This window comes from Polychytrium aggregatum (assembly GCF_025602895.1).
Source record: "Polychytrium aggregatum strain JEL109 chromosome Unknown BJ171scaffold_10, whole genome shotgun sequence".
In the NCBI taxonomy this organism is placed as follows: domain Eukaryota; kingdom Fungi; phylum Chytridiomycota; class Chytridiomycetes; order Polychytriales; genus Polychytrium; species Polychytrium aggregatum.
In genome coordinates this window covers 816149-827321 of record NW_026516212.1, presented here as the reverse complement: position 1 = coordinate 827321, position 11173 = coordinate 816149, and the positions used below count along the sequence as shown (strand labels likewise).

The window sequence follows — 11173 nt, the reverse complement described above, 5'->3', positions numbered from 1 at the left end:
AGTGTATTCATAACCCAAACGAAGGAAGAGCCACAGGCAGACTCGAAGAGGATGAAAGAATAAGAAAAGCGTATGCCGTGCCAGTCCGGGAGAGGGCACTTGTGTTTGTGATAGCAGCTTCGGCCGGAGCCCGCACAACAAATATCGAAGCAGACACCATTTCCAAGGGGGCTGGGGTTGGGTTGCTGAGATGCAGCCCGTGCAGACAACACGACATCAAAGGTCAAAGAGGCATCGAGGCATTAGATAGCACAGCGAGGGGAGCCATGGAACACATGTGGGATCCAACATGCTCCAGTCTAGTCAAAATCATGCATGAGTGAGGAGAGGAAAGAGCGAAATAGGGCGGCACGGCCGAACACGACTGGTATGAGGGGGGTCGGACACGAGAGGTGGGGAAGAACAGAGTGGGATGTGAAGCCACTCGGAAGCCCCACAGGTCCAAAATCCATGTCTTTGTTCGACGTTATTAGGGCTTAATCTCGTTGCTCAGGGCCGACGGGCCTCGGGTGAGAGGGGGCGCGCGGTTCACCGAGGTTTTCTCAGGAGGAATGGGGGTGTAAAGGCCAGGGACGGGCGAGGTCGAGGGCGAGACCGCGCCAACAGAGTTGCGGTTGTTGTGGTTAAGGGAGTTGGAGCGACGCGGAGCAGTGACCTCGCGATCGGCCTCCCATTCGCTGCACCTGTGGAGTGAGAAAGGCAGCGTTGAGCGGATCAGCAAATGAGTCTGCAAATGCACGATTCCGTGGTAGCCACGAAAGCTACATGCGACGGATATAGCTCGGAGATGCACTTACTTTTTCAGGATCAAATGAGACGAGTCAAACTCGCCCTCGGCATCGCCGTGGCTGTCCTTGGCTTCGCCCTGAACCTTGCGCGTGGCACCCCAGCTGAAGTCGTCAAAGTGCCAGAACGAATACAGCGGGAGGATGACCATCCAGACGGGAAGACCCAGGAGATAGACCAACATCCAGGCAATAAAGACAATCTGGCGGGTGGTCACCAGAATTAGGATGCCGGGGAGGATGATGACGGCAAACAGCACAATCAACGGCGAATAGTCGACGGTGAGACCGGGAGTCTTGTTGGCCTGAATGTTGCCCAGAATGACCTTGACCACGAGATAGATCATGAAGCAGAACGAAGCCGGGAGCACAGCGGTACCAAACAGATCAATCTGTGCAGTGGAAGAGACGCGAGCGGGGGTTGTGCGTGAGTATCATGCGAACAAGTGTCGCCCACATCCACATCCACATCCACACATCCACACGTCCACACATCCACCGTACTTACGCCGACAATGAACTGCATACTGAAGCACAGGATACCGCACAGGTCTCGGACAAGAACAAGTTCCATCAGGTTGTGCACCGTCGAGTTGATCCAGCGACGGCGCTGCGACAGCAGCACGCTGAACGAGTCCGGGACGACCGTGTTGCAGATCGCTTGGGGAATGAACATCAGTCGTCGTCGCGGGAAGTTGCGGAGCATCAGCGTCGTCAGGAATCGATCTTCGCCAAGCAGCAGCAGGTTCTTCTTGTGCAGAGTGTCGACGACGTTCTCGGAGTATTCCTCGACAATGTCGGGGTTGACCAGGATCGGGATCCATTTGCCGTTTTCTTTTTGAACCTTGATGCGGTACATGCTAAAGCAACCAGGGAGACAGGTGACACCACCAAAGACAGACTCGAAGGCTTTGCCGAGATGGTGCGAGATGTAGTACTCAAAGACTTGGATGGCCGAGACCCACGAGGCAGCCTTGTTGGTGATTCTGGTTTCGCCACAGAGACCCATGATTCGGATGTCGTTCTTCATGGCGTTGACCATGTGCGTCATGCAGTTGGAAGCAACAGTGGTGTCGGCATCAACCATAAGGATGAGTTCGTACTTGTCGGCGCTGATGCCGCCGGTGATGAATCGGATCTGGTAGAACATTTCGTAGTCGAGGGGAGTCATGCGATCATCGAACATGACTCGGCTGAGGAAGTTCATGAGGAGAAGCTGCGAGTCACGCTTGCCGCGGTTACCGGGCTTGGGCTGGTCCTTCTCAGAGACATCGCCGCACTTGACAATAACAATGGCGGGGACCTGGTGCTCCTCGGTCTTGTAGTATCCAGCGTACTGAGGGGAGATGGCGGGGTCAGGCAACCGATATCAAGAGCGACGCACAATAGGGCCGCAACTGGGGCATGGATCCGGCGGAAAGGCAATAATGGCAACGAAGCAACTTACCACTTGTGCCATGTTGTGCTGCTTGGAGCCGCCGGCGATGGCCAGGTAGGTCATGGGGATGGGGGTGGTGGGCGGACGGTGCAGCAGGTCCACCGCGATTTGAGAGGTGGGCTTGGCATTGCCCTTGCCGGTGACGATGCCGTCACAGATGACAAAGAGGAGCTTCTTCTGGTCGTCGTAGGCTGTGTTGACAAGCGAGTCGCAAGTCGTCCGGAGAGAGCTCTCGCCTTCAGAGTAACAGGTCACCATCATGATGGTGTACTTGTCACCAGGGTGGTCGAGATACTTGCTGCGTTTGTTTCTTGATGCGTTCTGGGCCGATCGAGTCAGGCGTCCCGACAGAACCCAGTAGAAGACAACGGCCATCGTGAAACGCACAGTGACAACCGCAAGCGCGATACCAGAGGCGACAATCAAGATACCGCGGGAGAAGAAGCAGCCGACCGAAGATGTGTCTGAGAAGCCGACGACGTTGTTGCTCATGATGCAGTACAGCGCAGGGAGCAGCTCAGTGTGTGTGTTGTAGTAGAATGCGTGCGTGGCGTCCTTGCCGACATAGTTGGCGAACAAGTCGTCGATGAAGCCAAGCGAACTGCCACGGAAGACTGGGTTCATGAAGTAGCTCGTCATGTTGACAACAACGCCGTTGAACCCAAGCAACATGTTGACGTTCTGCTTCGGAAGTCGTGTGCGGTTGAAGGCCGCAAAGTCAAACGTGCGCGGATCAGGACTGGCCTGGATCTCGGGCCAGGTGAAGGTGATGCGGGTCTTGCGGGTGTACTGCAGCCAGTTCATCTGGCCACAAGGTGCCGTCTTGGTGGCGGGGAGAGGAGGCGAGGTCGGGTTGCGAGGGTTGGGGACATTGCAGAGGGTGTTTGGGTCGTATGGGAAATACTTTTGGAAATACGATCTGGTGGTGCACTGGCTGACCCAGTTGAAACTGGTGAAGTACTTGGTGAGATCCTGGTCATCCCAGTCACCAGTGATGAGAACAGTGCCACTGCTATAGTATCCGACATCGTTGTAGATGTCCTGATAGTCATAGACATATCCGGAGACGATGACACCGGGGCCAAGGTAGTCGCGGGTGAGGTTGGCGGGAAGGCCGGCGTTGATGCTGTTCTGGAAGGCCGAGTAGATAAAGTAGGGCTTGGGGGTGGCCTCGGCGTTTTCAGGACACATGGCCGACTGGAGGCCAAAGGTCAAAAAGCCAATGAAGGCTGAGGCGAGCATCACGATGAAGACCAAAGCAACCTGGATAAAGTGAGGGCAAAGGGTGATTCCAGAAATAAGTCGAGTGGGTTTCGGAGAGCAGCCGTGGATGGCAGCAAGGTCCTCCAGAAGGGCGGCCCACAAACCTTTTCACGCCAGGCTTGTTGGACCAGAGGATCTCTCTTGCCACAGAGGGCAAGGAAGCTGGGGAGACAGCAGCAAGTGATGAAGTTGGCAAAGATGGACCAGGCTCGCTGGGACGGATGAACCCGGGGAACGTTGTCGACAGGGGCCATGCCGGGCGGAGGAAGAGCCACGCGGTTCGTCGTGGCACCTATCCATTGTATGAACGGGAGACAAACGTGGCGATGTCAGCGCGGGCATTATGCCAGGTTACCGGTCTGCATCACTGGTTCGGACCATCGGACCGAGTCGGCTGCATCACTGGTTCGGAGAAGGCGGAGGAGCAGAGGTAGAAGCACAAAAGCAGAGCAGACACAAGAGCAGAGCCGACGGTGGGGTCAAACACAGCAAACAAAGTCATACCTCGACGAGCGGGTGGGGGAGGGACGGTGGGGCCACGCATCATGGCTCTTCGAATCGTATCGCCACTTCGCAGCCGATCGGGGCGGTTGAAGGTGGTCCGGCGCGAGAGCGAATTGTGGGTCTCTGGAGACGCTGCGGCATACATGCCCGAGCGGGCACGGCTCTTCAGCTGCTGACCGAAGGGATGGGCTTCAGAGTCCATGACTGTCGGCCGTTGTGGTCAGCTACGAGGCGACCAAGCCGTCAACCGAGATGTTGGGGCCGGAGCGGAGCACGATTATCGATCGAGGCCAGAAAGGGAAGGCAGGCAGTGTGGTGCAGCGACAGAAGGACAGCGACAGAAGGACATCGATGGAAGGACAGTGACAGAAGGACACACGGCAGGTTAGTGTCTCGATCCAGCCGACCGGCAAGATGGAAGAGGCGGGTTCAGCACGACCATGGCGAGTGCCGTGGACATGCATGATTGACAGCACCGATGCGGCTCCGAGGGATGATTTCTCGTTGCAAGGACCGACCGAGTCGATCCACAGGGTCAGCGGAGCAAAACGGCAGAGGATGCCAGCCGGCGAGCAACACGGCTGGGTGGCAAAGCGACATGCATCCGACATCAGGGGATGAGGAGGAGCAGACTGGATATCTTACGAATGCGAGAGGGGGGGAGAGTGGATGCTGGCGGGCGCTTGCAGTCTTGGTGCAGGTGTTCCAGCCTGATCCGCCGAGCAGACGAGCAAAAGGCGACCGAGTCGAAGAAAACGGCCAGCGAGGCAAGTTATTGCTCAAGCCGAGAGGACGACGGACTGCCAGCGGAGGAGCCGAAGGAGGCGATCGGGCCGGACAAGGACGAGAGGCCGCAAGAGGGCAAGGGCGAGAGGGCAAGGGCGAGAGGGCAAGGGCGAGAGGCAAAGGAGAGACAAGGGTGGTGGGGGACACAGACAGTGTTGCTGTGGGGAGGCGCTGTATCTGTGTCGCTTTGAGTGGCGGCAAGTCCACTGAAACAGCGGCGCCGAGTCCACTGAGACAGCGCCACACAGTCCTCTGACTCTGGCTGCACACAGCTTGTTCCACGCGATCGGACAGCCATTACATTGCCCTGGCCTGTCTCGCTGGCGGCGAGCGAGAAGCGCCGGCTGCACACGCCGGACTGTTGCATCTACTGCCGCGTGCTCTCGCTATGTCTCGCTTGCTGTCTCGCTCGCTGCAACCCTGTCCAGCCGAGAATGCACAGCCGACGGACAAACACGATCCCTGCCGCTTGTTGCAGGACGCGGGCTGGCTCCTGGCCTTGTGGGGCCGCTTGTCTAAACATCTGCTGCGTGGCGCCACTGTCGCTGTCGGACCAGGACAGAGAGGGGGCGGGCCGCTCTGGACCGATACAATCGAACGCACACAGACAGCGCCCTTTGACTCACACAGGACTCGGGGGCGGTGATGCTGCGCACGGACTTTTTGCTCTGCGTCGCCACCGCCCCTTGCCCCCTGTGTTCCAGCGACAGGCTGAGCAGGGACCAGCCCAGTTTCCAGCAACCGAGGCACGAGGGAGCACGCCGGTGCCTGAGGCCCACACCAGCCATCGAGCTGAGGTTGTCTATCTGTATTGGGAGCTCAAGAAAAAAAAAAGTATCGAATGACACGAGGAAGAAATGAGTGTGCGGACGAGAGAAACAATCGCAAACAGAGACAAGTTACATCGAAATAAAAGGAGTGCATCGCCAACCGAGCTCAGCCAGCGGTTGGCATGTCCAAAGAAATAGCCCACAGGCAAAAAGTTCAGTGTGCAAAGAGCCACAAGGTGGCGAATGGACGCAGAAAAGTGGTGGAGGAATTGTGAGAGTGGGCGAGTGGAGTGGAGTGGAGGGAGGGAGGGATCGGCTCGGACACAGCCTTCGGTGAGGGAATATACATCCATCCAATCCAACAGGGACAAGCGTCATCCATCCGTCTACTGTCTAAAACTGGTGATCATGGGCGCTCGCGGAGAGTCGGTCAGGATGCTGTTTGCGCTCGGCGTGCGCACGACATATCGAGTGGGCTCCTGGATGATGTTGCTGTTGTTGAAGACCGGGGGGTTGCTGATTTGGGCCTGGGGAGGCGGTGCGGGGAAGCTGCCAGAGGAAGCAGGGAAGCTACTCGCGCTGCCGCCGCCGTTCGAGCCGGGAGGGAAGCGCATGGCCTGGCGCTCGACTTCCCACTCGGTCCACCTGTAGAGAAACCATCGAAACAAAATGGAATGTCAGCAACCCGAGTTTGGTGTGTATGTGCACACATTCTGCAGCTCCGCCGCAACATTCGACATTCGACATTCGACATTCGAGCCAGCAACCTCCAGACATGCAGCTCCAACGGATGCCACACCGGATTTGACGGTACTTACGTCTTAAGGATCAGGTGGGATGAGTCGAACTCGCCCTCGGCCTTGCTGTGGTCGTCCTTGGTTTCGCCTTGGACCTTGCGCGTGGCACCCCAGCTGAAGTCGTCAAAGTGCCAGAACGAATACAGCGGGAGGATGACCGTCCAGATAGGCAGCGCGAGCAGGTAGACAATCATCCAGGCAATAAAGACAATCTGGCGGGTGGTCACCAGAATGAGAATGCCGGGGAGGATGATGACGGCAAACAGCACAATCAACGGCGAATAGTCGACGGTAGCGCCTGGGGTGTTGGCCGCATCTCTGCCGCTGAGAATGATTCGGACCACGAGATAGATCATGAAGCAGAACGAAGCCGGGAGCACAGCGGTACCAAACAGATCAATCTGTGCAGTGGAAGAGACGCGAGCGGGGGTTGTGCGTGAGTATCATGCGAACAAGTGTCGCCCACATCCACATCCACATCCACATCCACACCCACATCCACATCCACACATCCACACATCCATTGGTACTTACGCCGACAATGAACTGCATACTGAAGCACAGGATACCGCACAGGTCTCGGACAAGAACAAGTTCCATCAGGTTGTGCACCGTCGAGTTGATCCAGCGACGGCGCTGCGACAGCAGCACGCTGAACGAGTCCGGGACGACCGTGTTGCAGATCGCTTGGGGAATGAACATCAGTCGTCGTCGCGGGAAGTTGCGGAGCATCAGCGTCGTCAGGAATCGATCTTCGCCAAGCAGCAGCAGGTTCTTCTTGTGCAGAGTGTCGACGACGTTCTCGGAGTATTCCTCGACAATGTCGGGGTTGACCAGGATCGGCAGCCAGTTACCGCTGCCCTTCTGGACCTTGATGCGGTACATACTAAAGCAGCCAGGGAGACAGGTAACGCTACCAAAGACAGACTCGAAGGCTTTGCCGAGATGGTGCGAGATGTAGTACTCAAAGACTTGGATGGCCGAGACCCACGAGGCAGCCTTGTTGGTGATTCTGGTTTCGCCACAGAGACCCATGATTCGGATGTCGTTCTTCATGGCGTTGACCATGTGCGTCATGCAGTCGGGGGCGACAGTGGTGTCGGCATCAACCATGAGCACAAGCTCGTACTTGTCGGCGGTGATGCCACCCGTAACATGGCGAATACGGTAGAAGATCTCGTAGTCGAGGGGAGTCATGCGATCATCGAACATGACTCGGCTGAAAAAGTTCATGAACAGCAGCTGCGAGTCACGCTTGCCGCGGTTACCGGGCTTGGGCTGGCTTTGTTCCGAGATCGGACCACACTTGACGACGACAATGGCAGGAACGCGGTGAGATCCTGTGCTGTAGTGGCCGGCGTACTGGATATGCGATACAGTTCGAAGAGATGAGGTTTAGTTGGGAGATCTCACGAAAATGGCTTGCCGCGCATTAATCCGTGGCCATTCTATCGCTGGTGCACTCGCTACAGCAGAGTGGCCACTGAACTAAATATGGGCCAAGCACAGGTTGTTCTCGAGGGGCAATCCAGCATCAGGAGACACAGGGTTGTCGCTGATGCCATATCCAAAGCGGCGAATACAGAACGGGATCCGGGCTTCACGGCAGCGCCTTTCGCCATGCCAAGCCTCGTTGCACAGCGACGACAGCTTACCACTTGTGCCATGTTGTGCTGCTTTGAGCCGTTTGCGATGGCCAGATAAGTCAAGGGCACAGGAGGCGGCAACTCCGGAGAAAGCTGGAGCAAGCCCACAGCAATCTCTGGTGTCGACTTGCCGTTGCCCTTGCCGGTGACGAGGCCGTCACAAATGACAAAGAGGAGCTTCTTCTGGTCGTCGTAGGTGGTGTTGATGAGCGAGTCGCAAGTCGTTCGGATCGAAGCGTCACCTTCGGAATAGCAGGTGACCATCATCACAGTGTACTTGTCGTCGGAGCCGTCGAGGAACTTTTGGCTCTTCGAGACTCTCTGCATTGGGATGCTTCCGTTGTCCCCGCCAGTGACGCGCGGCGGAGCTCTGGTCAGGCGTCCCGACAGAACCCAGTAGAAGACAACGGCCATCGTGAAACGAACGCCGACGACGGTGAGAGTCAGACCTGAAACAAAGAGCAGGATACCCTGGGACACAAAGCAGCCGACCGAAGATGTGTCTGAGAAGCCGACGACGTTGTTGCTCATGATGCAGTACAGCGCAGGGAGCAGCTCAGTGTGTGTGTTGTAGTAGAATGCGTGCGTGGCGTCCTTGCCGACATAGTTGGCGAACAAGTCGTCGATGAAGCCAAGCGAACTGCCACGGAAGACTGGGTTCATGAAGTAGCTCGTCATGTTGACAACAACGCCGTTGAACCCAAGCAACATGTTGACGTTCTGCTTCGGAAGTCGTGTGCGGTTGAAGGCCGCAAAGTCAAACGTGCGCGGATCAGGACTGGCCTGGATCTCGGGCCAGGTGAAGGTGATGCGGGTCTTGCGGGTGTACTGCAGCCAGTTCATCTGGCCACAAGGTGCCGTCTTGGTGGCGGGGAGAGGAGGCGAGGTCGGGTTGCGAGGGTTGGGGACATTGCAGAGGGTGTTTGGGTCGTATGGGAAATACTTTTGGAAATACGATCTGGTGGTGCACTGGCTGACCCAGTTGAAACTGGTGAAGTACTTGGTGAGATCTTGGTCATCCCAGTCACCAGTGATGTTGACGGTGCCACTGCTATAATATCCGACATCGTTGTAGATGTCCTGATAGTTATAGACATATCCGGAGACAATGACACCGGGGCCAAGGTAGTCACGGGTGAGGTTGGCGGGAAGGCCGGCGTTGATGCTGTTCTGGAAGGCCGAGTAGATAAAGTAGGGCTTGGGGGTGGTCTCAGCGTTTTCGGGACACATCACGGTTTTCAAACCGAATGTGAGGAAGCCCACCAGTGAGGAAGTCAGGAAGACCAAGAAAACAAGGGCGACCTAGTCAAGTTCGAGCATGCCATGATTAGTTGTGACTGAGCCAGTTGTGATGTCGGAGGTCTGTAGCGAGAAGAGGGAAGCAGCGGACGAAAAATATGGCCGTCGTGGCTGTGGCAGCGACGGATGAAAGTGAGGGGGGCGAAGTCCATACCTTTTCTCGCCACGCCTGCTGGACGTAGACATCCCGCTTGCCGAGGCAGCGAAGACAGGCGGGGAAGAAGCAAATGGTGACGATGTTGGCAAAGATGGACCAGGCTCGCTGGGACGGATGGATCCGCGGAGTAAAGTCCAGGTCGGCAACGCCGGGCTGAGGGAGAGCGATTCGGTGGGTGGTGGCACCTGGGAAGGGAGAGAAAGGGGAACATGGTCAGAGTCCATCAGAAAGTGTCTTGAGGAAGGCACTGTTCAGGATGGCTTCGCCCGCGAAGATGCACAGCGAATGTGGCCGAGTGGCAGTCGGGTAGTTATCGAGTGCCACGGCTCAGAGGGAGGGAAGGAGATCAGGGAGCAGCAGCCGAACTGCTTTGGTTTGCCATCAAGTCGATCTCCAACGGCCCGGTCACCTGGGCTGGGAGACACCTGTATCGGATACGAAACGGGAGACACGCTGAATGGGACTGACCTCGTCGAGCAGCCGGCGGGGCCTCATCGGGGGCTCGCATCATTGCTCGTCTCAAGGTCAAGCCCGAGGGCCGGCGCTCCGGCCGCGAGAGCGTTGTCCGTCGTTGCAGGCCGCCGTCATTGCTTTGGGCGGTGTGCCACGACTTGGACCGCATGTAGAGCTGCTGGCCAAAGGGATGGCTTTCTTTATCCATGGTGCAAGCCGAGGGATGGAGACAGGAGTCGGGAGCGAGCGGATGGCGGGAGCGAAGAGCGCTGAGAGCTCTGCTTGACGAGCCGGCAAGTCAAGACAGGGAGAGGAAAAGACCAAGGCGCGAGACCAAAAAAGGCCGGCGAGGGTGGGCGGACAGGGGAAGGCGTGGGCCTGCCGAGTCGGGGATGGGCTTGTGGAGGGGCTGGGGCTGTGTCGGCCACGGGTCAGGAGCGATGCCAGGAAGGGAGGGAGGCCGGGGGAGTGCCGAGGGGAGATGGCCGAGGAAGTTGAGCGTTCTTGCACCGACGGGACAATCGGCAGGACAATCGGCAGGGCAATCGGCAGGAGAGCCAGCAGGAGAGCCAGGGAACAGACCAAGAGCAACCCAGCAGGACCAGAGGCAGCAGCGGTGGTTTGAACACATGGCCGCCATCGGCTTGTTGCCACCAGCGAGGTCTTGTTCCGCCGACCAACAGGCCGGTGGCACGGAGTGCGCGCGCTGTCCGCTGGCGGCTGGCGTTGTTTGTGTGGCCGCTGCTGTATTTGTGGGCCTTGTGTGAGGCGTGTGCTTGGCGAAAACGTTGTGCAGCTGCTATCGAGTGTAATAGTGCCGCCCAGCACACCCTCACACAGTCCCGCTCGCGCTCAAACACGCACAGACGCGCGCGCGTCTCGTCCTTGTCTGCTCCGCGGCCGCCACGTTCCCCTCGCCACAGCGGCCAGTCGCGGCACCACTGCCCTCCTGCCTTGTCGCGCCGCACGGGGTCCTGCACCGCCCTCTTCGGCCGTGTCGTGTGGTTGTGCCGCCTTGCACCAGACAGGCCGGCTGTATTGAGTTTGTTGATTGCCTCTGCCTCTGCCTGGCTTGGCACTGCTTGGCTCGGCTTGGCACTGCTGCTTGGCTTGGCTCTGCAGTCCAGCCAGCTCATTCGCTGGCATGTCGCTCGCCGGACCGGCTCTGTTGTTGCCTTCCCGGCCGTCGATGCCCGTCGTCCCGCCCGCACATGTGCACCACTCCGTCGCCGCACGCCGTCCGCCGCACGCCTGCACAGCAAACACCTCGAAGCG

At 57.9% G+C, this 11173-nt stretch overlaps 2 protein-coding genes across 2 annotated transcripts; both read right to left on the bottom strand.

The window, feature by feature from the left end:
- Positions 1-469: 469 nt before the first annotated feature.
- On the bottom strand, positions 470-4192 carry BJ171DRAFT_579702 (chitin synthase; the record flags this gene model as incomplete). Its single annotated transcript, XM_053113980.1, has 6 exons — positions 470-683; positions 798-1177; positions 1294-2121; positions 2233-3486; positions 3591-3778; positions 3991-4192. The coding sequence occupies 6 exons, from the start codon at positions 4190-4192 to the stop codon at positions 470-472; spliced, it is 3066 nt and encodes a 1021-aa protein (XP_052968816.1).
- A 1374-nt stretch (positions 4193-5566) lies between these two features.
- Positions 5567-10484, bottom strand: BJ171DRAFT_457200 (chitin synthase). The gene is made up of 6 exons (XM_053108341.1): positions 9914-10484; positions 9443-9630; positions 7999-9291; positions 6878-7705; positions 6365-6744; positions 5567-6191 (listed from the first exon to the last, which is right to left on the bottom strand). Exons 1-6 carry the CDS (start codon positions 10104-10106, stop codon positions 5933-5935), a joined length of 3141 nt encoding a protein of 1046 aa, XP_052968815.1. The 5' UTR covers positions 10107-10484; the 3' UTR covers positions 5567-5932.
- Positions 10485-11173: the final 689 nt, after the last annotated feature.

Excerpts from the sequence above, each read along its gene's own strand:
- BJ171DRAFT_457200 (XM_053108341.1), bottom strand. The coding sequence starts at position 10,106 with ATGGATAAAGAAAGCCATCCCTTTGGCCAGCAGCTCTACATGCGGTCC. Across the intron at positions 7,706-7,998 it reads AGCACAACATGGCACAAGTG|TACGCCGGCCACTACAGCAC; the intron begins GTAAGCTGTCGT and ends TCGCATATCCAG. Across the intron at positions 6,745-6,877 it reads GTATGCAGTTCATTGTCGGC|ATTGATCTGTTTGGTACCGC; the intron begins GTAAGTACCAAT and ends TCCACTGCACAG.